The following is a 27185-nucleotide window of genomic DNA, read 5'->3' as shown; positions in this document are numbered from 1 at the left end:
GAAGATTTTTGCGCGTATTGTCAGAAAAATGTTAGAGTGGCACCATTATGCCGAATGGTGTTATAATGCCGGAAATAGCTACTTCTTCCCATGGTACGTGTTGTAGGGATATTACTTAATCTCCACAACAGCCCTGCGATGTAGTTATCATTTGTCTTGTTTTATACATGAGGAGACACTGGGAGCAGGGCGATCAGCAGAGATCCAAGAGTCATAACCTGAGTTCTAGATGACTAGCAAAGACAAACACAGCAAGAACGGGAATGGGGAGAACAGCAGGTCTAAGATGACTCTTCAGGGGTCAAGCCCGCATGACTCAATGACGTGTCGCCAGTCATCTAACGGAAATAGACCCATTTTCATTTTTTCTCCTTATGTATACTGTGCCCTGATACCATAAAAAAATTTCTTCAGAGGCAGGGTGGTGGGGTGGGGATGTGAGTGGGGAGTGAAGTGTCTGTGATTATGTCATATATGCAGCACATAAAATGCGTTACCCTTTTGGTGGTACATGATTTTGTCCTCTCTTCGGGGTTCACAGCACAGAAGCAGAAGTTGGAACTGTAACACTATGCTGTGGAACCAATGAAATTATTATAGGTCACCGCTTCCTGACTAATTCGTTGTATTGAAATAAAATATAACATGCTAACGTGGAAGACCAGGAAATATATTTTCCCACTTGCTTTAGAGTGATTTCTATTTTTAAATGCCAGAAAACAAAGAAGCCTAGACTTCGGGTTGGAAAATGTTACTTTGCTATTAACATTTAGATTGGGTCATAGGTCAGGTGGTTGTATTTTATGAACCGACATTTATTTATGAACACTCATGCCTAAAATATTTTAATGCTTTGGGGATAACTTGAGAGGCATGTTGAGTCAGCAAAACTTACCTAAACTCTGCTTTTGATGATGATGATGATTTTTTTTTCAGTTGTCTTCATGCCTGCTTCCAGCCCTGTGCAGAGCTGGAACTCACGTCCATGAGATCAAAACCTGAGCTGAGATCGAGAGTCAGACGCTTAACTGTCTGAGCCACCCAGGCACCCCTGCTTTTGATTATTTTCAAATCTATGTGAAAAGAAAGTGGAACTCGGATGAATTTTTATTTTATTTTATTTTTCTAATGTTTATTTTTGAGAGAGAGCGAGAGAGAGAGACAGAGTGTGTGCAGGGGAGGGGCAGAGAGAGAGGGAGACCCAGAATCCCAAGCAGGCTCCAGGCTCCGAGCCGTCAGCACAGAGCCTGATGCGAGGCTCGAACTCACAGACCGCGAGGTCATGACTTGAGCCGAAGTCGAACACTCAGCCGACTGAGCCACCCAGGTGCTCCTTGGGTGAATTTTTAAAAATGTAAAATGATTATAGTGAAATACAGTCCAAAATTTACATTTTTCTTTTGTCCTAAAATTAGAGAAATAATATATTCGCCTTTCTTTAGATTACAGGAAGAAATGAGATAGAATTTTCCATATCTTTGCATTGAAGTGACTCGAACTAATTGTATCTTGGAAAGAAAATTTCATTTGGTCGCTTTTGTGTGTGTGTGTGTGTGTGTGTGTGTGTGTGTGTGTGTGTGCGCGCGCGCGCGCGCGCGTGTGTGAAAAAGGTAAATAAATCAGAAAGTTTTAGATTTTCATCTTTATAGACCTCATGCTTGCTTACTTGCTTATGTTATAAAGACCATTTATGTATCACTTGAAAAAAAAATTATTTCCACTTACACATCTCAGACTTCCCCTAAGTAGCTGTATGATCTTAAGCCACTTCATTCTGGTTCTTAGTTTTCTTGTAAGTGCAAAGAGCAGTTGGATTTTAGAATTTATATTAAAGTCTTCTGGTTTTACAGGTTTCTAAAACTGTCTTTTTTTTTTTTTAAGTTTATTTTTGTGAGAGAGAGAGACAGAGCACAAGTGGCGAAGGGGCAGAGAGAGAAAGAGGGAGACAGCATCTCAAGCAGGCTCCAGGCTCTGAGCTATCGGTGCAGAGCCCCTCACGGGGCTCGAACTCACAAACCGCGAGATCATGACCTGAGCCAAAGTTGGACGCCGAACCAACTGAGCCACCCAGGCGCCCTGGTTTCTAAAACGGCCTTAAAAAAAAAAAAAAAAAGGATTTGTGGGACTCTGTGGCACTCCTCAATGCTGTCTTATGGCACCAAAAGGCATCTGTGTTGACACTGATTGAAAATGAAGAGCTTGATTTGAATCTCCTCTCCACCGCTTACGAACTTAGTGGCAGTAAAGTTAGTTAACATGTCCCCAGGGTTTACTACATACCAGGGACAGATTCAAGCGCTTTATGATCCCTTACGCCTCATAAGAATCGTATAAGTGAAATTTACAGGTATAGAACTGTTGGCCCCGAGAGGTTAAGTTGCTTCCAAGAATCAATACGTACAGAACTGGGATTTGGACAAGTCCAGGGCTGGTATGATTCATAATAACATACGCCGCAGATCTCTTAATCTCTCAGAGATTACTTTTCTTTATCTGCCAAATGAGGCCTGTGTTAGCTCTTCTTTGCTGGTTTTTATGAGGCTCTCGTCTAGTAACGTAGAGGGTCCTGAAGTCTTGACTTGAACGGGCAGCCTCAGTGCTACCTGGAAACCTGTTAAAATGGAAATTCTCGAGCCCCTTTTCTAACCTGCTGAATTGGAAACTAGATGCGGGGCCCAGCAATCTGTGTTTTACCAAGGGCTCCAGGTGATTTTGATGCGTGCTAACATTTGTAGACCACAGGAATAATACATGTGAAGGAATATGGTAACATGTAATTATTTGTGTAAAAGAGGTGTTTATTTTGTCATTATAAATACCCCCCCCATGTGTATATACATGTAGATCTGTCTATCTAACTGGTTTTCATTGTTTGAATTGAGTATAACATACATAAAAGAATATTCGCAACACTTGAGAAGCGTATAAAGAGAAACAGTAATAAACCCTCCTGTGTATCCCAATCCAATGAATTGCAAAAAGATTCTCTGGATATGAGCCACATGTCCATGCTTCCCCCTAATAGTCTTAACACTCCAGCCCCAGCTTGGATATAAAAATATTCTGAAATTGGTGTGTTTTATTTCCAGGGGTTTTTTTCCGATGGTTGTACCGTATATGCGTGCGTATTTTAAAAACTGAATTCATTTAGCTTCGCAGGATTTTGGATTTTCTCTAAAAGCATCATCTTGTGTATATTTCTCTAGTGATTTTTTTTAATTTGCTCAACATTTTGTTAGCAGTATGTGTATAAATTTGCATGCATTCGTTTTTCCTAGTGCATTCTATGTTCGAATATATCACAATTTATTTCTCCATTTTCCTTTCAATGGACACTGAGCTGATTCCAGGTTTTGCTGCTACCAGCACTGCTACTGTGAACATTCTTGTATCTATTTTTCAGTACACTTGTGCGGGAGTTTCTCTGGGGCGCTGGTTTCCAAGCTGTTTCACTGGGAATCTGTAGGAAGAGATGCTCTTTACCTCACAACCCACTATTAGCTTGCTTGTTGTAGTATAGAAAAATACAATAAATAGGGGCGCCTGGGTGGCTCAGTCGGTTGAGCGTCCGACTTCGGCTCAGCTCATGATCTTGCGGCTCGTGAGTTCGAGCCCCGCGTCGGGCTCTGTGCTGACAGCTCAGAGCCCGGAGCCGGCTTCAGATTCTCTCTGCCCTTAATCCACTCGCATTCTGTCTCTGTCTCTCTCAACAATAAATAAACATTAAAAAAATTTTTTTAAAGAAAAATACAATAAATTTTTTTATATTGGTACAGACTGGGTTGTTCTGGTAACTCTTTTGTAAGTGCCTTTAAGATTTTCTGTGTTAGATGATCACGTTATTGTCTAACAAACACAGCTTTGTGTATCCTTTCCAATTTGTAAGCTTTTTATTTCTTTTTCTTGCCTTATTTAAACACTAGGTTAAACACTAGATTAAACGCTTATTTAAACACTAGAATCACCATTAAAATGTGGAATGGAAGTGATGAGAGCAGACATCCTTGCCTCGTCCCAGAAACACACTTAATATTTGACAATTTGATATGATGTTAGCAGTAGATGTAGCATAGTGCTGACAGTTTCTATCGTGCCTGGATATCAGATTTTATCAAATGCCTTTTCTGCATCGGTAGAGATGATCTTTTTCTTTTTCTTTTTTTTCATCTTAATGTGGTAGATTACATGGCCGAATGAATGTTCCAGGGACTGTTAAGAGGTAGGTTGTTTAGTTTCAAATATTCTGGGATTTTTTTTTTTTTAATGTCTGTTATTGACCATAAGTTTTCATTGTAGTCGAAGAATATGCTTTGCATGGTTCGAATCCTTTAGTTAACTGGAACACGCTCCGTTGCCTGATCTATGCCATTTCTAGGTCTTTTTCTGTTGATTCGTGTATCTCCTGACTTTTCATCCTTTCATGCCTGGTTATCTTGAACTGGTATTGGGACATTGTAAATTTTATCTCTTTGGGAGTGTGAGCCTTGTTCTGGGATGCAGCTATGAGGAAGATTTTTATTCTTTTCACATTTGCATTTGGTCTCAGTTAGGCAGGACCCGCACAGCCTTTACCTTAGGGCCAATCTGGTTGCACTGCCTACCCTACTCTTAGGCTCTACCCTTCTGGTACTCAGAGTAGACGCCACGTATCACAAAGTTCTCCACTCTGGTTGTGGAAAACGTGAGTTTTCCAGGGCTGTTCCTAGCCCTGTGTGAGGAATGGGAATTGCTTCTTCCGTTCTTTTCTCGTTGCTTCTTTTCCTTGGCCTCGGGTATTTGCTTCGCATACACGGGTCGACCAGTCATTGTCGATAGACTCGAGGGAAACTCCCCTCTGATTCTCTGTCCTGCATATCTTAGCCACCTTGACCCTGAATTCTCAACTCTGTTTCCTCGTCTTAGGGTGACTACCAGGGTCTGTTTGTGTTTCTTCTCCCTGTACATTTGCCTGGAGACTCTTTTCAAGCAGTCACCAGAGGCAGCTGTAGATTTACCTCATCTGTTTCTCTTCTGTCGGGCATCCCTCTGCACTACGTGCTGTTGGGTGCCTGAAAACCAAGAGTCATATTTTGCCTATTTTTTTAAGATCTTTCAGACGAGAGAGTTCACTTGACCCCTGATGTGTTCTCTGACCCACTATGGCCACAAGTGAAAATGAAATTCATCTATGTGTGTGTGTGTATTTACGTATATATGTACTTATATACAGATACATTTATTATCTGCACATATATACATATATATTTATTATTTTTAGGAGGAAAAACTTCCAAATTCATACTGATACTTTTATTTTTATTTATTTATTTTTTGCGTGCGCGAGAGAGCTTATGAGCAGAGGAGGGGCAGAGAGAGAGGGAGAGAGAGAATCTCAAGCACCGATGTGGTGCTCAAACCCATGAATCAGGAGATCATGACCTGAGCTGAAATCCAGAATCAGACATCTAACCTACTGAGCCACCCACGTGCCCCCGTACTGATATTTCTAATTCAAATAGATTAGCCTAGATTTATTTATCCTTTTTTTAAAATTTGTACTTGTCTTTTATGCTGAAATATCACGGTTCCAAAGACATGACTAAAAATTACTCATTTTTATGTTTCCTTTCATTTCTTACAGTAACCCTAAGAGGCAGGTAAAATACCAGTTCACAAATGTCACTTTATTGATGAGAACATTGAAGCCTGAAAAGATTAGATGACTTGTATGAGTCCAGAGTGGTAGTTTTTTGGCCAGACTGTGGGAAGGACCTTCGGTGGCCTGACTGCAATTTGGTTTTATCTTCATCTATCACTTTTCAACTAACACACACACACACACACACACACACACAACACACACACACACATACACACACCCACCCCACGGCTTCCATTTCCTCCTTTATGAAACAAGGGAGATTTGACCAAATGGTTTCCCAGATTTCTTTGGTCTCTGACCTTTCCCTAGCTGTTTACTCTTTTCATCCCTGCCTTCCCTCCTGGCCGTGTATACACACACTCTGTCTTCTCACTGTGCTCACAGTATGACGTGACTGTGGTGTATGTAATCGGGCCCTCCTGGATGTGGGCCCTGGAAGGGGGACCAGCCAAGTTTGCCCTGGGACAGGCCCTGCCAAGATGTATGCCCAGGTCCCAGCCTTCTATGGTTGTTTTCTTATTTTCAGCTTGATGCTTTCAAATTAATGGGTTTTGCAGCCTGGTTAGGGATCATTCCTTTTCTCCGTGAGCTGTGTTTTGTCTCAAATTCAGGTCTCTATGGAGAAAAGAGTCACTGACGTTTTTGCCTGTCATTTTAAGATGCTTGTTCTAGATTCCACAATAATCTGTGGCTTTTATCTTCAGATTCTCTATTCCTGAGTTATGATTTCTGTCCATAAGTTAGAGGCAGTAAACTTGACCCAATCTTAGATCTGACCGTTTTTATCTCAGATCTATTTAATTTGTATTTAATAAGAAGAGATACCAAGAAGAACCTGACTAATACCTTATTTGGTTGGGGGAAAGTGTTCTGGGCTCATTAGTCAGATTTTTCTTACTTCGTCATTAAAACCCTTCCTTACTTGCCCTCGTGTTTTCTTCTCTTTTACTTTTTCTTAACAAGAAAGAGATCAGTGGAAAAGAAGAGAAGCTGCTAGAACCGTAGGCATGAGTAATGTTAGAATGCGTTGCAATGTTGTGTCCAGATTGAGGGTACTACAGTGAGCAAGTGATTGAGGCATCTGGGGTATTGACACCCTGGTTCCTCAGTTAAATCACTGTAGAAATGCTGGAAGGGACAGCAGGAGAATGGTTAAAATATTCAAATAGTGCCTGGCTCTCCTGCTGCTTCTTAGGGCAACTCCGTTCTTAGCTTCCTGTAGGAAAACGGCTTTGCCATCCTTAGGGACACCTGTACCTCATTGTCCAGCAACCTTAACCTTGGAAGGCCTATCGGGGCTAGTTTGTTTTGTTTCTCTGTAGGTCTTCCTGATTCCCAGTTTTCATTGAGTGACTTCCACTGGCTTATTGGTGGCTTATTGGTGAGGGTGATAGTGTCCATCCATCTTTGAGGATGTGGTTGCCATCGTGCTCAAAGTGGGAAGCTGGACAGGGCAAAAAAGGGAAGGGGTAAAAGGGAAGGTGGCTGCCATTTTTTCAGTGCCCGCCAGGTATTAGTCACGGTCCTGGGGATTCTGCATACCTCCTCCTCTCTGGGCTTCACAAAATCGTATAAAGAACGTACTGTTGCCTTCACTTTTTCAATGGGGAAGCTATGGGGAAAAGCTCAGCATGTTCGTAGATCATAGATTTCCACCCCCCATACTTCTGAACAATCTTGTTTCAGCTTTGCTCCTTTAAACATCCTGTGTACATTTAATTTCATATTAGTTTAAATGAGACGGCGCGTAGTAACCGCTTGGTAACAGCGAGCCAATCAGTAAATTAGTTGAACTTAGATCTGTGAAACCTCTCTCCAGTTTAAGTGTAATTATCAACTCCACCTACAAGTAGATATAATTCTTAAAATAGAGATTTCTAAAGAATTACCGATGAATTGGTCAATACATCCTCTCCTCCTCAGTAGTCTAGAGAGTGAATTAAGAAGCCCTTAAGAACCTGCTCCTGTGGAGAGAGGAGGTTCTACTGTTCTACTGCTTCTGCTGTTAGGGAGAAGCATAAGCTGCTGTCTTCATTCGATGGCACCTGGCGTGGAGAGTTCTGAGTAGAGCAGGATGAGCGTCTCATCCTGAAAAGATTAGTTGGGAACCTAAATGGAATGCTCAGTGTAAAACCATAGATTTTTTTACTTGGGGTCAGACCTGCTGTTGAATCTGATCCTCTGGTCCTTACAGGAGACTGGAATTAAAGAGCAAAAGAGAAAAGTCCACCTGGCCATTCAGGACATCCCCGCGTTAACTCCAGGGCAAAGATCAAACGTGAGATGTGCCTTTTTTAAGTTTTTGTAGTTCTGATGGCTGAGAGTAGGTAGGTCAAGATAATAATGAAGAAGATGAAGTTTGGTCATCTTTTCAATTTTCTGAAGAGTAGCTCAGATTGGGACCTTATTCTGGGCTTGCTGGATCTTCCTTTTGTAGATTCTACCAAACGACTGAATAGAAAATGTCATGCTGTGTTATTCTTCAAGGGCTTGTAATTTGAAGATTCGTGAATGAACCTAATTCATTAGACAGATTAACCACTAGTAACACATAGACTTTTCATTGTCAAAACCCATCCTCATTTTGGGTCCTGTTCGTGTTATTTTGTTGTTCTCTTGTCGCAGAGTCTGAAGACCTCAAAGTTCTTTTTTCCTCCCTCCTACAAGCCTGGTTTAAAAGGAAAGGCCAAATCAAAGATTTGATAAAATGCAAGCTGTTTGACATCTGTAGACATACTGTCTTACCTACGTGGCTGTGCAAAATCATACTCTGATGATCTAAACAGTAAGCTGCTTAGGGGGAAATCCCCACAATTCGCAATTCGTCTCTCCCAACCTTGCGCATAGCAGCCAGCCAGGCAATTTATATTCAGCAACTCCCTGTTCTTGTTTAATTTCCTCAGACAAAACAAGAGATTGCGGTGGGCCCCGCCAGTTCAAAACAGCACAACTTGTTTCTCCTGCTTCTTTTCATCACCTCATGAATCAGGGGATTTTGGAGCCACAGGGACCCTTAGAGTCATCTGATCTGATGCCTAGTTTACAGACAGGGAACCGAGGCTCCCACTGAGGAACTCATTCAAGGTCATGCATGTCTAAGAGGCATAGTTGAGTCTTCAATTGTGTTTTGTTTAACCCTCAGAGTTTCCTTCATTTCCCCCTTTATCTGTCTTTCTCCATAAGAATTACTCACATTCCAGGGGAGAAGGCACAATCTGCTGAGCGCTAGCTGTATGCCTGTTTTGAAAAACAGCACCAGCCTAGCAGACGACAGGATTACCAGTCATCGATTCGTATAATCAAGCTTGTTTTTGGACGTTGGGTTCCCATGGTACGAGAGAAATCTAAGGCAGGCATCACGTTGAGAATCGGTGAGCCTCTACTCTTGGTTTCCAGGCACCATTCTGGAGCAGCCTTGTAAAATGTGAGGAAGGCATCATCACAGGGCTGCGTCCCTTACCAGCTTTGCTGCTTATAAAGCTGGGTTACTTGGGGCAGGGTGTCTGCCTCTTCTGAATCTGTTTCCTCATTAAGTCATTGCGGTACATGGCGTGCACTTCTTGTAGTTATCGTATTGCGTATGGAGGTAAAATTGTACACAATACAATGGAAATGAGGTGTAATAAGGAGCGGGAGAGGGAGGGCGTGGTTCAAAAGTGCACCTTTGGAACGAATACAGGACAGCCCTGAGTGGTCGGGAAGCTCGTTGGCATTTCTGCCCGAAGATGTGAAACAGATGAACGTCCTCTAACTGACGACTTTACTGCAGCGAAAGGCATTTTGGGAGGGATGTGCTTCCCGTGGGAATCTTTCGCAAGCTTGGGTTGGGCAGGCGGATTCTCTCTTGTGTAATAAGCAAAAAGCAGCAGGCGCAGTGATTTTGATGTCCCTCTCTTGAGTGGTGCAGAACCACAGCTGTCATTTCTCAGGAAGACAGAAGCATCTTAAAGTTTGGGGAAGAAGCAGTGAGTAACCGAATCGATTGGTAGCTTCTGTAAAAGTCACTCTTGTGCCTTGAGCACCTTCTTTGCGTCTAATCCAGGGTCTGGAAATGTGAAAGAGACAAAAATAAGATGCAACGGGGTCCTCGTTTGTGAGGAGTTTTCCTTTCGATTGGTGGCGGATGATAAGCAAAATTATCTGTGATTAATAACCCAAACTGCATCGGAAGGAAAAGATGTCAGATGTCAGAAGAAAGAGATTCCTGTAGGCTACCAGGGACCCCACAGTCACTTGTTGAATAGCATTGTGAATGGGAGTTTCAGATTGTTATGTGTGTGTATCCAAAAAATGAGCTGTTGTTCCAAAGAGGGATAAACCGTGAGTGAACACAGACTTTAGGGAGACCATAGGAGTCTTGACTGGAGCAGAGGGTAGCATTTGGCAGATGATGGAGACTAACGTGGATGAGTAAGGCCAGGATAATTTTGGAAAATTTAGGAATCTAGGAGTTAAGGAAACATATTGGTCTATATGGTGTGTGTGTGTGTGTGTGTGTATGTGTGTTTATAACAATTCTTGGTAGCTCTTTGCTGGATGCTGCCTTTGAGAGTTTCTGCCTACTTTCTGATAACTAAGAACGAGGAAGAGATAGAGCTTGGTCATTACCCAACACGTTGTGACACGTCACTCTCATTACTTCCTGTTTCCATCTGAGAGGGGGGCCGCTGGAAGGAACTAGTCCCCAGTGAACGGGGACTAGGGGGAGTCAAGGCTATGAGATCTACGTTTTCTATAGTAAACCAGACATTTACTTAGTGGGCAACACAGTTGAGTCCCCTGGCTCTCGCACGAAGGAAGTGAACTTCAGTGGGTCGAGGAATCCATCAGGAACTCAACTGCTATGTTTACATCCTGTGCAGTTTCTCCTAACCCACTTCATTAGCCAAGCCATGTTCGGAATTCATTGTCTAGTCCAAAAGCTCAATAGTAAATTCCTTTCAACATAACTTGTCCAGGTTTCTGTGCCAAGACTACAGAAGAACACTCTTTGGGTGAGTCCCTTCAAATAGAGACACCGCTTGGAAAAGATGTGGCTACAGGTGTGGACTCCATCGCTGACAGCCTGTGATGTAGGGAGAAGCCTGCGGGCCAGCTGCAGACACAGAATGTGTTGCAGGTTCAAGAAAGAGCAGGAAGGGGCGCCTGGATGGCTCAGTCGGTTGTGTCCAACTTTGACTCAGGTCATGATCTCACGGTTCGTGAGTTCCAGCCCTGCGTCAGGCTCTGTGCTGATGGCTCAGAGCCTGGAGCCTGTTTCAGATTCTGTGTCTCCCTCTCTCTCTGACCCTCCCCCATTCATGCTCTGTCTCTCTCTGTCTCAAAAATAAATAAACGTTAAAAAAAAAATTTTTTTTTAAAAAAGAAAGAGCAGGAAGTACCCACAGTTGGCAATGACCTTTGTGGGATCTGGCAGATGAGTTAGCGACCATCCTCATGTGCTCGTTAGAGCTGCAGGGATGGGGAACATCTTGGTTCCTTGGATCGTCAGGTAAATGGCAAGAACAGAATCTCTAAAGGTGATTCTTTTTTCCTAGAACCACGTACATCGCTTACCAAGAGAACGAGGGCAAGAAACAAACCTGCTGAAACAAACAAACAGACAAAAGCAGCTTTATTGAACTCTGACTTATATACTGTAAAATCCGTCCCTTTCAAGCTGGATGACTTTTAGTAAATTTACAGAGTTGTGTACCCACCACCAAAATCTAGTTTGGGGATGTTTCCACCTCCCTGAAAAGCTCCCTTGGTGCCTGTTTGTGCTCAGTTGCTGTTCGTCCTCTCCCCTGCTCAGGCAACAAGTGATTACTGCTTGCTACACGATTTCCAGTAGATTTGCCTATTCTAGGCATCGCAAATAAATAGAGGTCTAAAATATGGGATTTTTTGGTATGGGACTTTCATATAGCATGGTTTTTAAATGTTTTTAAGTTGATTTATTTTTGAGAGAGAGCATGCACACACACGTCGGGGAGCGGGTAGAGAGAAGGAGAGACAGAATCCCAAGCGGGTTGTTGCACCATCAGCACAGAGCCTGATGCGGGGCTCGAACTCATGAGCTGTGAGATCATGCCCTCAGCCAAGATTAACAGTCAGATGCTTAACCGACTGTGCCACCCTGGCACCCCTCGCATAATTAAAAAAAAAATTTTTTTAATGTTTATTTCTGAGAGAGCGTGTGAGCAGGGGAGGGGCAGAGAGAGAGGGAGACACAGAAATGGAAGCAGGCTCCAGGATCTGAGCTACCAGCACAGACCCTGATGCAGGGCTCGAACTCATGAGCCGTGAGATCATGACCTGAGCCGAAGTCAGCCAGTTAACCGACAGAGCCACCCAGGCACCCCCTCCCTTGGCATAAATTTTTTGAAGTTCACCTGTGTTGTAGCCTGTGTCCTTATTTCATCCCTTTTTACTGCTGAGTAGGGTTCCATCGTATAGATCCATCCTGTTTTACGTATCCATTTGTTCATCAGTGGATGGGTAATTTCCGCTTTGGGGCTGTTGTAAATAATGCTGCTACTTTGGTTTCCTGTGATCCGTTGTGACAAATTACTAGGAACTCAGTGGCTTAAAACAACAGAAGTTTATGTTCACAGCTCTGAAGACCAGAAGTGTAAGGTGAAGGTGTTGATAGCCAGTGCTCCTTCTAGAGGCTCTCGAGGAGATTCCATTTCTTGCCACCTCCTCTGGTGGTTGTGTCTGTCCCTGACTGGAGGTCACAGTGGTTCAGTCTTTGCCACCGCCTTCACATTTCCTTCTCTCCCGTGCATCTCCCAAAACTCCCTCTGGCCCTTTCTTACCAGGACACCTGTGATTGCCTTTAGGACCCACGCTGATGATCCAGAAAATGCTCTTCCTCTCAAGATCCTTAACTTACCCCAATTCTTTTTTTTAATGTTTATTTATTTTTGAGAGAGAGAGAGAGAGCTCGAGCAAGCAGGGGAGAAGCAAGAGAGAGAGGGAGAATCCAAAGCGGGCTCCGGGCTCTAGGCTCCGAGCTGTCCGCACAGAGCCGGACGCGGGACTCAAACCCATGAACTGCCAGATCACAACCTAAGCCAAAGTCAGACGCTTACCCCCCTGAGCCACCCAGGCGCGCCTAAATGTTTTGCTGCGTAAGGTAGCATTCACAGTTTCCAGAAATCTGATGTGACTGTCTTTTGGGAGGCTATTTTTCTGCCTACCATGGCAGCTGGGAGTAGTCACAGAAAGTTGCCGCATAGATGTGTTTTCATTTCTCTTCAGAGTGAGCGGGGAATGTAACTGCTGGGAATGTACTGGAAATTTATGTGTGGCTTAAGAAACTGTCATACTGTTTTCCGAAGAGGCTGTGTCGTCTTCCGTTCCTGCCGGCCATGAGTGAGGGTTCCAGTTTCTCCACATTCTTGCCAGTTGTCTACCTTTTTAAAACTCTAGCCGGGGCGTCTGGGTAGCTCCGTCAGTTCAGTGTCCTGCTCTTGATGTCAGCTCAGCTCATGGTCTCACAGTTTGTGAGTTCGAGCCCCGTGTCAGACTCTGTGCTGACAGCTCGGAGCATGCTGGGGATTCTGTCTCTCCCTCTCTCTGCCCCTCCCCGGCTCGCGTTCTCTCTGTCTCTCTCTCTCAAATAAATAAACCTAACAAACAAACAGAAACCCATAGCCATTCTAGTGGGTGTGAAGTGGTGTCTTGTCCGGGTGAATTTGCATTTCCTTGATGACTAATGACGATGAGCACCCTTTCGTGTGTTTCTTAGCCAGCATATATGATTCTTGGTAAAATGTCTCTTCGGAGCCCTTACCCATCTTAAGACGGGGTTGTCGTCTTTTTGAATCATAAGACTTAGCCTATTTTCCATAATCTGGCCCAGTCACTGCCAGTCCTGAGGATGTGGTGATTGAGGTCACCTTGATGCGGAGGTGCTGGGCGATCCATTTCCCCAGGATGCCCAGACCTGGGAAAAGATGGCCGTCTCCACATTGCACTGTGCGTTAGTCTGCTCCTACAGGGTAGATGGGACTCAAAGTGGCCTTTTGACTCCCAATTACGGTGCCAGTGAAGCCGGGAGATGGCTCATTCTGTGTCTTAGAGATCTTGAGCTCAGTGGTGATGTAGGCTGGCTGTTGTCTGATGGACAAGGGACCCACCTACAGAAACCCGCACTGCATTCTCATTGTAGCCTGGTGTTTTCTTTCATAACTCTTCCCACAATTGAAATGAAGTAGTTGTTTCTGTAATATAATACATTTAATATCTTCCTCCCTCTACTGGACTATTAAAAATCCCTGGGGCAGGGACCCCACCTGTGGGTTTTGTCTCTGTCCCCGGCCTCGAACACAACGTGTCGTAGACAGCCAACCAATTTTTGCCGGATGGAAGAATGAGTGTACGTTACCAGTAACGGGGGTTTAGGAGGATGTCCTCTGCTTTACAGTGGGTGATTCACACAAAATCATTAAATAGAGGGCTGTTCGTTCCATAAGTAATTCATTAACCACTGACTGTGCTGTGCAGTGACTTGTACTTTAACCGCCACTGATGCCATTTCCCCCGTGTCTTTCTCATTTCCAGCGATCTATAACTACAATGCCTCTCAAGATGTGGAGCTCTCCTTGGAGATCGGAGACACGGTTCACATCCTGGAGATGTATGAGGGTAAGTCTGGATGGCCTCCTGCCAGACGGGGAAAGGGAAGCACAGTGGAAGTTACTTATTAATAAGGCACTTCGAGCAAACATCAACGTGCCTTACTTCCTGAAATGGTGCTAGTAAAAAAAACCCAGGAAGTCCTTAGGCTCTACAACTTTGTGCCGAGAGTGATTTCCAACACAGCCAGCCAAATACATGAGTGCCACCGTGCTCGGACCCCAGAACGTCAGAGCATATGAATAGCTGAACCCCAAGCCGCGGATGCAGAAGGATCCGACACAGTGCTGGCCCGGGAGGAGCCACGTGGGACCCTGGATTGGCTGCCGCGCAAAGGAAACACTGCCGATTAAGTGGCTCTTTCTACTCAGCACTAAATGTTGCCAGATTGGGGGAGAAATGAGGGAGAGACTTACTGGTGCTGCTGAGATTCTTTCACAGAACTAGGTCAGGGCTACAGCAGGTCCAGAAAGCCCCCTAGTATATTTCCTGCAATTAGGTCAGGCTAGGGAGGTGGTCCAGTTAACCTGTCAGTGGGCTGTAGGGAAGTAACTCAGCACGCCTGGTTTGTCTGAAAAGCACAGGTCGTGCCCACTCCCCCCCGCATCCCACCCCACCCGAGGCTTGTAGCTCCATCTCAGTGGAGCTTGAATCCCAGCAGGACCCCTCCACGTATCCACATTTCTAATTCAAATCCCAGAGTACCACCAACATGCGTCCAGGCCACCGAAGTTGAGGATCAAAGCAAAGACCAATTTTCGGGGCCCGTTTATTCCCTCTGAAGAGTAAGGCAGGAAGAAGGTGGGCAGCAGGGAAGACTTTTCTCATAGGGTGAAGCTTCTTAGAATCAGGATCTCTAGATTTTCAGGATCCCCACTTGCCCTCACCCATGTAAATGCTTGCGATGGCGGAATAGCAAAGGTGGCCAATAGGAATCTAATGCACTTGCCTAGAATGGGGGAGAAAAGCTGGGAAGCCAGGGGAAAAGGAAGCAGGGTTTGGCCATAGAAAAGCTAAGTCATTCTGCCTGATTGCATAGAAGACTCTATTATCCCTGCTGCCTCCCCGTATGTTTAGGCAGGGGGCCAGGGTTTCCTCTCCCTTCCACACAACTCAAAGCACAGCCATGCAGCTCCCAGGGGCAGGGAGAAGGGGGAGAGGGCCGTGCGGACTCTCCCCACACCCCCCTCTCTTTGCTCTTTTCATCCTCGCCATCTCAGGTCCAGCCCAACATCGGTTCCATGTTGTCCCTAAATCACCAAGACACAAGGGACAATCTACTTACTGTCTGATCTCAAGACTGCTTTGCTTGTTGAAACCACAGTCCCCTCAGGCCTTACTAGGTCATACTTCTTTGTCAGGGGCCAGATTTATCCATTCTAGCTAGTATCTGTGTTACACATTTTTGCATTGTACAGGCAGAAGGCATATATTTGGTTTTGGAAACTTCTGTATAGGCTTGAAAAGAATGTATGTTAGGACCATGGGGTGAGAGTTCTGTGGATGGCGGTTAGATTCTTATTTCTTTATCATTTTTTTTTTTCAAATTTGCTGTACATCCTTGTTTTCCTCCGTTTTCCATCAGAGAACAGTGTTCAGTCTTTCACCATGCTTACAGTTTATGTCAATGATGATGATTTACAGTGATGCCAGTTTTTTGCCTTATATATTTTCAGACCTATTTTTAGGTACGTACAATTTTAGAATTGTTATACTGAAACAATTTGCACTTTTAAATTTTTTTAGAGAGAGAGAGAGTGCAAGCAGGGGAGAGGGGCTGAGAACAGGGGGTGGAGGGAAATGAGAGAGAGAGAGAGAGAGAGAATGAATCTTAAACAGGCTCTACCCTCAGTGTGGAGGCTGATGCAGGGCTCAATCCCACGACCCTGGGATCATGACCTGAGCTGAAATCAAGAGCTGGACGCTCAACTGACTGAGCGACCCAGGCGCCTCTAAACAATTTGACCTTTTAATTCCTGTTTATTAAATCTTTTTACCGTTAGTTTTGTCTGTAGTATTGCTTTTTTCCTTAGTCTAGTTTGTCTGAAATTACAGCCAACTCATTGGCGGTCTAGGACTCCCCATTTTTGCTCTCCTGGACCCACCAGGCCATCAGAAACGCTGCTCGGCCATTCAGGAAACTTTTCTTAATTCAGCAGTTGCCCCAAGAAGAGAGGAGCCTCACACGCTGGCCTCGTCTCTCTAAGGTTTGATCTCTTTGAGATCTAGACCTGGTAATTCCCGCTTGACCATAGTAGAGTTGCAGTATGTGTGCATGTGGTGGGTTTTGTCAAGTTTTTCCAAGTGTCCTGTGGAGTGTAAGAGGGAAGAGCGGAGAGTTGACTGGAAATAAAGTAGGTGATGTCTTTTGAATACATTTGCAACGCTCTCTTTTCATCGTTACGTGACCCGAACATAGTTTTTTGGAATCGCTCACTGAAGCGCTCTGTCCTCCTAGGACTCCTATAATGGTCCTTTTAAATTTGTGCTCTGTCTTTACCGAGTGGTTTCCCAGTTGACCCATGGACATTCCTCAAGGTAGTACTCCTTTGGAGCCAGCCGAGGAGGTCACTGAGCTTGGTTGGATTGAAACATAATCCAGATCCGCAAGCACCTCCATTTCAAGTACCTTCTGGAGCTTGAGGCCAAAAGCCACAGTGCTCCCGGTGTTTTGCAGCTCGCTGGCGCTGGCCCTGGCCCAGCTGATAGGCAGTCACACAAATACCTGTCACTTCATCGATGCTGCGTCTTGAGTATGATGGTCCCGGTGCTCCAGTCCTGACCTCAGGAAGCTGGTGTTCTTGTTAACTGCCACCATAAAATATTTGGGGTGCCGCAGGACTCTTTCACGTCAAAAAAGTATGTCCGTGCCCATTTGACACCTGGTGTATGTCAAGGTATGAACGGGCAGACTTAGAACATGAGCTTACGGAGTTCCTTTACCACCACCAAGAGGCCTGTAGGTTTTATGGAGATTATTGTATTGGATTATGTCTTTATATAGTGCTCATTTTAGGGGATTAATTTTTTTTTTTTTAATTTTTAAAAAATGTTTTATCTATTTTTGAGACAGAGAGCGACAGAGCACGAGCAGGGGAGGGGCAGAGAGAGAGGGAGACACAGAATCCGAAGCAGGCTCCAGGCTCGGAGCTGTCGGCACAGAGCCCGAGGCGGGGCTCGAACTCACCAACCGCGAGATCGTGACCTGAGCCGAAGTCAGACGCTTGCTTAACCGACTGAGCCACCCAGGGGCCCCTGGGATTAGTTTTTTTTTTTTTAATAGTGCCCACCTTGCCAGATGCAGTGATAGGTTCTTATGTCTCCTAAGTACTTCGAGTTCTTGGCTGGGTTCTCAAATTCCTTTATTATTTCAGGCAGTTCAGGACTAAGTGAGTGCAGGAGTACTTTGCAAACATTAAACAGGGTGGAAATGCTGAGTAATAACTTAAGTTCTCTCCCTCCTCCCCCATCTCCTCTTTCCTTTAAAAAAAATTAAAATAAATAAACAAAATGGAAACACCCAGAGTACTGCCAGATGGAATTTAAGGCTAATGCTGGCACTATTTCATGGCCTGAGGGGTTTTGTGTCTTCCAGCTTCCTGTCTGATTTGGCTCCTGGGGCTCCCCCTCCTCCTGCACACTCCGCCCCACCCTGCCTTTGAGATATTCACACACCAGACCTGTGTGTGCTTTTTCCGGTATGGACATGAGTCTACCTTTCTGGAGCCCAGCTACGGAAAATTCTTTTCTGCCCACAACCCATCACCGAAAACCACTCACGACTCTTCCTTTTGCTGTTTCCTGGCCTGCGGTCGCATGAATAATTATGAAAGTGGTAGCTTCTTGAAGGCAAAGCCAGCTCGACTTGCGTCTGTAGGGCCGGCGCCTTGCACAGCACCTGGCACATAGTAGGTGTTCTGCAGAAGTCCGTTAAAGGAATGAAGACAAAAGACAGGACCAAAGCAAGCCTGACGGAGCAAGGCAAGCTAGCGTGGAGAGTAAGAGAGGGTGGCAGTCACCTCCACAAAACCCCAGGTATCATAGGCAGAGTTGTTCTCCTTTTATGAGGGAAGGATGGGAGGCTCCAGCATTGCCCTCATCCGCAGCAGACTGCAGAAGGATTTGGTTATTGCATGAGTTTTGTTGTCTTTGTTTTTAATAACCGCTGCGTGGAGATCTATTTCAAATACCGTACCATTTACCCATTTAAAGGATACAATCCTTAAAAGGGCAATCCTTGTCCTTTAAAGGGCAATCATCATCACTGTCTACTTGCAGAACGTTTTCATGAACCCAGAAAGAATCCCTGTACCCGTTTGGTGGCCATTATCCCCCAGCTCCGAGCAACCACCAACCTCGTGTCTGTCTCAGGAGATTTGCCCCGTCTAGACCGTTCACGTAACATGGGGCCCTTTGTGACTAGCTTAGTGCAATGGTTTTAAGGCTCGTCATTGTTGCAGCGGGTATCGGTACTTCCTTTTTATGGCTGAATAATATTCATTGTATGCCTACATCACATTTCATCTATCCATTCATCCGTTGATGGACATTTAAGTTGTTTACACTTTTCACCTATTATGAGTAATGTTGCTATAACCCTTTATGTGTAGGTTTCCGTGTGGACGTATGTTTTCAGTTCTCTTGTTCCTAGGTATGTTCCTAGGAGTGGAATTGCTGGGTCATATAATAACTTTTCCTTTTGGGGAAGTGCCAGTCTGATTACTTGAGTTTTGCCCCCAGGCCACAGCCCAAATGAGTGACCTGCTATCGCTTATCACTCACTGCTTTCTGTCACCTTGCTCCTGAACTTCATTTGCTACTAAAAATGAGCACGGGGGGGGGGGGGGGGGGGGGGGGCCTGGGTGGCTCAGTCGGCTAAGTGTCCGACTTCAGCTCAGGTCACGATCTCGCGGCCAGTGAGTTCGAGCCCCGTGTTGGGCTCTGTGCTGACAGCTCAGAGCCTGGAGCCTGTTTCGGATTCTGTGTCTCCCTCTCTCTCTGACCCACCCCGTTCATGCTCTATCTCTCTCTGTCTCAAAAATAAATAAACGTTTAAAAAAAAAAAAAAATGGGGCAGGGACGGAGAACTGGCCGAGAGGCTGTGTGTACTGCTCGTGTTGTAGCGGCCCCCGAGAATTATGTTCCTTCAGAGACTTTTTCAGGGAACGAGATCCCTCAAGGACTGAAGCCAGTGGCCTCGCCTCTCTTCATCTTTGGAATCAGCCCGGCCTGTAGTCATTGCCATATCTTCGCTTCTTTAACCAGGCCAGGCATTTGGTAGCGAGGTGGCTGTTCCCTCTCTCGAGTGTTCTTTCCCACCCCAGATCCGTGGGCGTGGCTGGAAAATCGCTGCTCTCTGGAGATTCCAGTTGTGGTCATTTATTCACTCAAAAGAACTTGCTGAGCAAGGGGTGATGCTCTTATTCTGTGCTAGGTACGTTTATTGAACACAAGAGATGCCCTAGGCACTGAGGTCACCTGAGTGACAAAACAGCAAGGTTCCTGTGCTCACAGGGTTTTCATTCGAGGGATAGACAAAAACAAGAGAACAGGGTGAGTAAACAAAACAATTCAGATACTTCGAAGTTCTGTGAGGGAAAAAGGATGATATTACCGGGACCAGAAGTGGACTTGGGTGATGGCGAGGGAGAGGGGAGAAGGCAGAAAGTACTGCCTTAGCTCAGATGATTTTGTCCCTCTCTAGGTTGACCATCCTGGGCAGGACACTTAAACTCTCTTTTTGTGTCACGGTCATTGCATCTAAAATCGGGTCACTCCTTGAATTGAAAGTGATTAAATGAAAGTGCTTTGAAAAATCAGGTTACAGCATTCTTGTTACCATTAAGCTCTCCTCTCCTGTGATCAACCAAATTCCAGTCATAAGTGACTTAATGCCCAGGGTCTGTTGTTCCAACAATGAGTACTGGTTTCCTGCATTTGATTCATGTGCATTGATGGATTCGTTTTCAGCCCCATAAACCACTCACGAGCTCAGGAGAGAGGGTGGCTGGTGTTAACAGTGATTTCTGAGGGTAAGCATAACACAACTGGCCATAACAAAATGAGATAATGTCTCAAAGGCGTTCCAAGCGCTACGGAAGCAAGTACAGCACAGAGCTTTGTATAGTTTTAGTGTAACCTGTAGCGGCCCAAAGCATAGCACAAATGATTGCGTTGGAACCCGAGGAAACAGGCAATCTTGAGAAGTTGAAATAAAAAGAAGCATTTGTGTATATATAGGCAGTCCCAATATACCCATGTTATTTCTTCTGTATAGAATGAGGCCGGTTTTGAAATGCACCTTTATCAAGAAATCCATGCCTTTATGATAGAAGGAATTCATATGGATTATGACTTCAGCTGTACGTATCTTGAATCTTATCTTTATAAAGCAGGCTTTTTCTAAAGTTTATTTATTTATCCTGAAAGAGAGGGAATGAGCAGGGGAGGGGCAGAGAAAGAGGGAGTGAGAGAGAGAGAGAGAGAGGGAGAGAGAGAATCCCAAGCAGGCTCCATTGCCGAGTGTGGAGCCTGACACAGGGCTTGATCTCACACTTGTGAGATCACGACCTGAGCCAAAATCAAGAGTCGGATGCTTCACTGACTGAGCCACCCAGGCGCCCCTAAAGCAGGATTTTTTTTGTGAGTGAGTATAGCGGGCAATATCCTGGCAGATAGGTAGAGTTCCATGGCACTGAATTTTGGTTCCGTGGCTGACAAAACTCTAACAGGAGCATCAGAAAGAACTTTTTTCCAGCAGAGGCTTAATAAGCACCTTTCTGAGATGTGCTAAGTGGACCCGTATTGGACCATCTGATACCGTAAGGTCTTACTGAGCTCTTTCAGAATGTCTGATTCAGGAAGAGGGATTGTCACACCTTCCTGTCCTGTACAGCCCGGTAGCCTTGACATGCCCCTGTTGTACCTCTTCGTGTTTTCTTCCCCATGTGGTCAGCTTTGCACGATGATCACAGACGAGTAAGAGACAAAAGCAAACCGAGATTAATTCGTAAAAACTCAATTCTTACCAGCATGTAGAAAATGCTACTGGGTAGAAGCTGAAATAAGGCGTCTGATGTGTTTGTAACTTTCATTTGCTTTTGTCACCCGGCGGGGCAAGATCATTGAAAGTATACTGTAACTCAGAATCCGTGGCCTCACCATGTTCTAGGGTTAAAAACCACTGCCTTTCACACACATCACTGGCAGCGAGCCCAACGGCTTGGATTTTATGATAAGGACTGCGTGCTAACATTTTGGCATCAGCCTGGGAAGCAAATTAGGCCTTGTTGAGTGTGCCGGTCATTTCCCACATCTGTCTGACCTTTACCTTCAGTCCTGCCTGTCAGCTACTACTCCTGGGGACATGTGTTCCTGAGACGTGTTTTCCCAAAAGATGGATGTGGTGGTGGGAGTGTGTTTACAAGAAAAACTAATTAAGAGCAGAACCGGTGAGAAGTTTCAGATTTAATCTTAGCAAACGGAGAGTGCCTTTTCTTCTTTCGGAAACATATTTGGATGTGCTTGTAAAATGCCATCCTTAAAATTTAGGTTACTGGTATATTAGGAGGTAGGACGCGGCACCTTCTAGCATAGGGGTCAGGACTTTTTTCCGAGCGGTGCCTTCGTTCAGTTATGTTGTCGTGATGCAGCTGAAGAGGCAAGCCCAGCCTGAAAGCAAAAGTGTTTTGGGGAATGCTCTGGAGGAATGGTCTCCTGAGCTTTTGGTGTCCCATTAATTTCCATCTCCAAGGGATCTTGCTGGGATCAAGGGGTCGAGAAGGTGGCAAAGTAGTGAGCAAGCTCCTTCCATCCCACACGTACACGTAACCACGCATGGCTCTCTTCGCACTTCTGAATGCTGGGCCATTCACATTACTTGGTGTGTAACTTTTACCAAAAATGCCTTAGGTGTCTCTTCTCCATTGTGAAACGTAGCACATCAAAGCATTGTGGCATAGGTAAGACTCTGTGAACGATTAGCGTAAAGAGAAAGTCCTAGAGGCAAATTTAAGATCGATTGAGGGCACATACGAGAACCATATTTCTCCTCTTGCTTATATCTGGAGAGAGAATTCGGGTTGACGTATGCCTCTACTTTGCTCATGGTAATATAAGGGCAATTTATGATCTCAAAAAGCACACAAGGGGACTTGGGCATCACAAATACCCACTCTGTGCTGGAGTGCCCCATTTTATTCAACGCGTAGAGGCGAGTCCTCCAATAGAAAGTGTCATAGAAAACATGCTGCCTGAAAAACCTGAATCCCGCGAACCAGTCTTAGAAGCAGGTGGGAACTTTGGTTCTTTTCCTTGCCTCGCCGCCTTGTAGAACTCAGGCTACAAAGAACTGTGCACAGAGTAAGACAGGCAGGATTCTTGTTACAGAAAGATTTTCAGTCCGACCCTTATGTTCTGTGTATGTGTCCCCAGCGTTTGTCGTCTGATCAGTATTAAATACGTCTGCACTCAACTTTGCCGGTAGGAATCTAAGATTTTAAACAACTGTACCTGGCAAGGTAGTCCATCTTCTAGGTGGCAAAAGTAACTGACACTAAATTTCTAACCTTGAATACTTGTTTAGTGTCCACCAATACAGATTGAAGAGTCTGTTACTAGAGTTGGAGTTGAAAGACTGGGAGGGGGTTGGAGGAGAGCTTTTTGTTTTGTTAGTCTTCCCGTCACGTTCATTGCCCACCGAACGTCAAGTCAGGCCTCCAAATACCCTATTTTGGTAACTTCTGAGTTCTTTTTTGGCTGCGTTCAGTATCTGCTCAGACCCTGAGTTGTTTAGCACCATTTTCTCCATTATTCCAGCCATTGTCATATGGTTTTCCTGTCACCCGCGCTGTTTCGGTAACTTTTTCTGGTTACTTTTCCCTTAAAGTCCTCTTTTCCATGATTTCCTTGGGGCCACGGAACTTACCGTCTTGGAAACTACAAGCGTATCCTATCAGGTGCTCCGGGTCTGGAGTGAAGCTTCCAGCTGCCTTACATCTGCTTCGGCTCAGTTCGTCGTCAGGAACTTAAGAATGATTTAGAGAAGTTCTTCTTCCAGGGAGCACAGACACATTCCTCAGAAAACAAAGAAAAGAGAACTTTAAATAGTCTAGCGTCATCAACACAGGAACCAGACGATGGCCCTGGAGGTAGGAGATAGCCCCTGGATGATGTCACTGGTACCCTTGGTGCCAGATTTGTCTGGCATCTTCCGTCTCCTGCCTGTGCCAGGCATTGAGCTAAGGGCTTTCATGTACTGAATATTAGTTCTTTCAATCCGGGGAGAGCAGAGTTACTGATGCTCGTTTAATAAATGTGAAAATCAGGTTAAGAAGCTTGGAACTTTACACGGCTAGGAAGTGGTAAGCTGTGACTGTCACCCTGGCCCTGTGGATTCCAAGTAGAATGTTCTTTCTTCATTGCGAGGCCTTTGAGGAAATGACTCTTCTATTTTGGACGTGACATACAGTTTTTCGAAGAGGGTGAGGTTCTTTTTTGCTTTTTAAGTAGCTGGCAGACCAGCTTACCACCACCCCAAATGTGTCTGCATTGGGGTGAGCTCTTTCTTTTTTTCTTAATTTAATTTTTATTTTATTATTATTTTTTCACGTTTATTTACTTTTGAGAGAGAGAGAGAGAGACCTAGCATGAGTGGGGAAGGGGCAGAGACAGAAGGAGGCACAGAATCCCAAGCAGGCTCCAGGCTCCGAGCCGTCAGCACAGAGCCCGACGTGGGGCTCGAACCCACGAACCGTGAGATTATGACCTGAGCCGAAGTCAGACGCTTAACTGACTGAGCCACCCAGGCGCCCCTGAACCCTTCCTGAACGTCCTCCCCTCCACGGCCCTGCCACACTTGTCTGCTGCTCTGGCCAGGTGGTCCCCTCCCTGCTCTCAAAGCCCAGAGTGTGTTTGGGCCCGCTGCACCCCCAGTGCCCACGTGTCTCGGCCGCTCCCCCCACTCCTTCCCACCCCCCCCCCCCCCAGCCTGTTTTCAGGAGCTGGCTTTCTCTGAGCAGGTAGGCATGTCTATTCCAGGGGAGCATAGCACAGTCATCTCCTCCCAGAGATACGGGTTCCTGTCCCCCCCGTCCACACGCACAAGGTCAGAATTATGGAGGGGCTAGACTGCTGTCACTGATAGTGTGTCCAACCCCCTCAGGTGTGGGGGCAAGAGAAGCAGAGTGGTCAGCCTGAAGCAGTCTCCCTCCCTGTATGTGTCTGCCACCGAACGGATGACTGGCGTCCCCGATGGCACCCTCCTGCTTGTGTTAGTAAAGAGGGCATCGGAATCGAACGCAGCGGTCATTGGCTCGGACGCTCTCGGAAGGTTTCGTGTGGTTCCCGTTCGTGGCCTTGCCGCTGATCTTCCGCTACCGAGACTCTCGGTGCCGTCAGCGCTGCTGGGCCCCGCCTCGGCTTCTGCCACTGCTGATGTCATCATACCCCTGGCGGCACGTCCTGAGCTCTGTCTGGGTTCTCAAGGCGGAGCCCAGCGGTTCACTTGAAGAGTCTGTAAGTACAGCTCTGCCCTTTCGTTTTTAGGATGCATCGCGCCGAGGAACTGGGAGCAAGTTAGTGCTAAGTGTCCCAGACTGGTGGGGCTCTCTGGACGGCGCTGGGTCATTGGCGATGACCTTGCTGGGTCATCGGCAAGGGGGCATTGCTCCCTTCACCCGACTCGTGCTCTAAGCTAAAACACCAGTGTTTCCGGTACTCCGCCCGGGAGGAGTTTCCTATCTTTCTGGGGCCTCCATTCTCCCCTGGGAGAGTAAGGCCGCGTTTATGCGTGCCCTTTACCTCGGTGGCCTCCTCAGTAGGCTCAGACGGTTACCTGAAAAGAGCAGCCTGCGCTGCGTTTCCAGAAATCCTCGGCAAACTGGCCACGCAAGCGTGCCTTCCACTCACCCGTGTCTCTGTTCCACCAGCGACGAGATTAGAGAGCCTTTGAGAGCGGGGTTTGGGGTGCACAGTCTCCCAACCCCTCGGAGCCCCGTGGAGCCAGACATAGGTCTTTATGGAAATGGGCCTCCTTAAATACATCTTGCTGGATTCTCGTGGATTCCTCACTCCCAAACCTGCATCCCTCTCTCGTCCCTCTCGCAAATCGGCGCTGATGCTGATCCCGGCGCCGCGGTGAGTTGCGCCACATCCCGTCGTTTCAGCTTCCTTGAACTAGTTGGAGAAGCTAGAGACCCACATCACGGATGACGGCAGTTAGAGCCCCTGGCAAGACAGCTGACTGCTGGCCGCACTTCTTTGCCTGAAACAAGAAAGAAGGAAAAGGTGACATCCAGGAAAGAGGGAGTTGGCAAACCAGAGCGACGATGTTGATCAGACTAGGGGAAATTGAATTCCCCTGGTGTCGCCGAGCTTCAGGGCGTCTGTGAAGCCAAGGGAGGTCTCCTCCTTTTGCGGTGGGCGTTTGGATACTCGTGTCTCCGTCGTGCCGGCTGTGGCTTGGGTCTGCCCCCACCCCCACCCTGGACCGGCCCCTCTGCCTGTCTCAGGAGGCGTTGGCTGGTTGAAAGAAGTCTCTGGCATTACTATCTCTAGTAGGCAACGAGGAGAAACTTGGGCATTTTTAGCTATGGACTCGGATTTTATGAGCTAACACACTGGGGGAAAAAAGTTGAATGTTTTTGTGGAAGGAAATTTAAGACACGAAAGCCTAATTACTTTCACAGCTGAAGAAACGGAGTCCCGCAGACCTGGTGAGCACAGAACCGGGCTTTTTCATTTCAGATGAGTCTTCATAAGGAGCCACGCCTCCTCTTTTCTGGACATTCTGGCCTCCAGGCTGGTGCTTAGGGTCTGCCCAGCTCTGGCCCGTTGGGCATGGGACCCCACGCCTTGCTCAGACCTCGCTTTGGGGTCTGGTTTTAGAGGTGCAGATTTTATTGCACGGGTCTGGCCTTGCATTCATCTGTTCTGTCCATGACCTCTGGCTCGCTCACAAGACCTTCTCTGATACAGCCATTTAAGCGTTACGGATTGCCCGCGATGTGCCAGGTACTGCAAAGACGGGGCTCTTTCCTGTTCACTCAAGAAATAAAGTGAAAGACGGAAACCACATCTCTTTCTTTTCCACTGACTTGGCATGCTAGTGTGCATGGGTTTTCTACCGGTTGGATTCCATGGCCAGGCTTCCTTCCCGTGGGAGGCAGTGCCTTGAGCAAGCGTCCCGTTCATCCGCTGCATGGCCACGGAGGCAGTGATGACCCGGGCGGCAGGAGACCTGTGTTTGCATTCTCAGCTTAGATTCTAAGTCGCTGGTTGACTCTGTACAACCTTTCCCATTCCTTGCTTGTGTTTCCTCTTTTTTAAGTAAGGGTGTTAAATTTCAGGGCACTCTGAGTTCCTTTGGAGTTCAGACTTAACAACATCTATCTGTGTATCGTAAAGGCACAAAAGTGAGCGAAGATATTTCACTGGGAAGCCTGATTTGTCTCCCAAACAGGTATAACGGGCTTGAATCACCTTTGACTGCCTTTGCATCCTTTTCATTTCTGCCTTTGACCTCATTTCCAAAAGCACTGGTGAGCTGCCCATTGCCTTTGGGAAGCACGCATCCTACGGTTGGAGGCTCTGGCCGGCAGTGAGAGTGCCGCCTAGGAACCAGGATCCGACAGTGAGCTGTATCTGTCTGTCCTCTGAGGAGTTTGCACCCAGCTGTTCCAGCTCACCAGCTTCCCCGGAGGGACCTCAGCCATCTCTTTGAGGAGCATTGGCTCGGGGATGGGAGGGCAGGCTTTGGCCACGGAAACCAGCCAGCGAACCCGGACAGGTTTCCCTGGCCCACAGGGGATGGACCTTTGACCTTGGCCTGATTAACCGTGCCATATACCCAGCAAACTCCCAGACCCAGGGGACACTTAAAAAGAACAGGATTTATCACATGCTCTCCCTCTGGGGATCA

At 46.2% G+C, this 27185-nt stretch overlaps 1 protein-coding gene across 2 annotated transcripts in view; it reads left to right on the top strand.

Annotated features, from left to right (window-relative positions):
• Positions 1-27185, top strand: part of DOCK5 (dedicator of cytokinesis 5) — a 220895-nt gene that overhangs the window by 47147 nt on the left and 146563 nt on the right. For both annotated transcript variants that reach the window (XM_042934539.1, XM_042934538.1), the window contains exon 2: positions 14192-14275. In XM_042934539.1, the coding sequence (XP_042790473.1) occupies positions 14192-14275 (84 nt within the window). The remainder of the gene's footprint in view (positions 1-14191; positions 14276-27185) is intronic.

The sequence above is a fragment of the Panthera leo genome, chromosome B1 (assembly GCF_018350215.1).
Source record: "Panthera leo isolate Ple1 chromosome B1, P.leo_Ple1_pat1.1, whole genome shotgun sequence".
Lineage (NCBI taxonomy): Eukaryota > Metazoa > Chordata > Mammalia > Carnivora > Felidae > Panthera > Panthera leo.
Note: the sequence above shows the minus strand (reverse complement) of the source record. Positions and strands in the feature narration are given on the sequence as shown.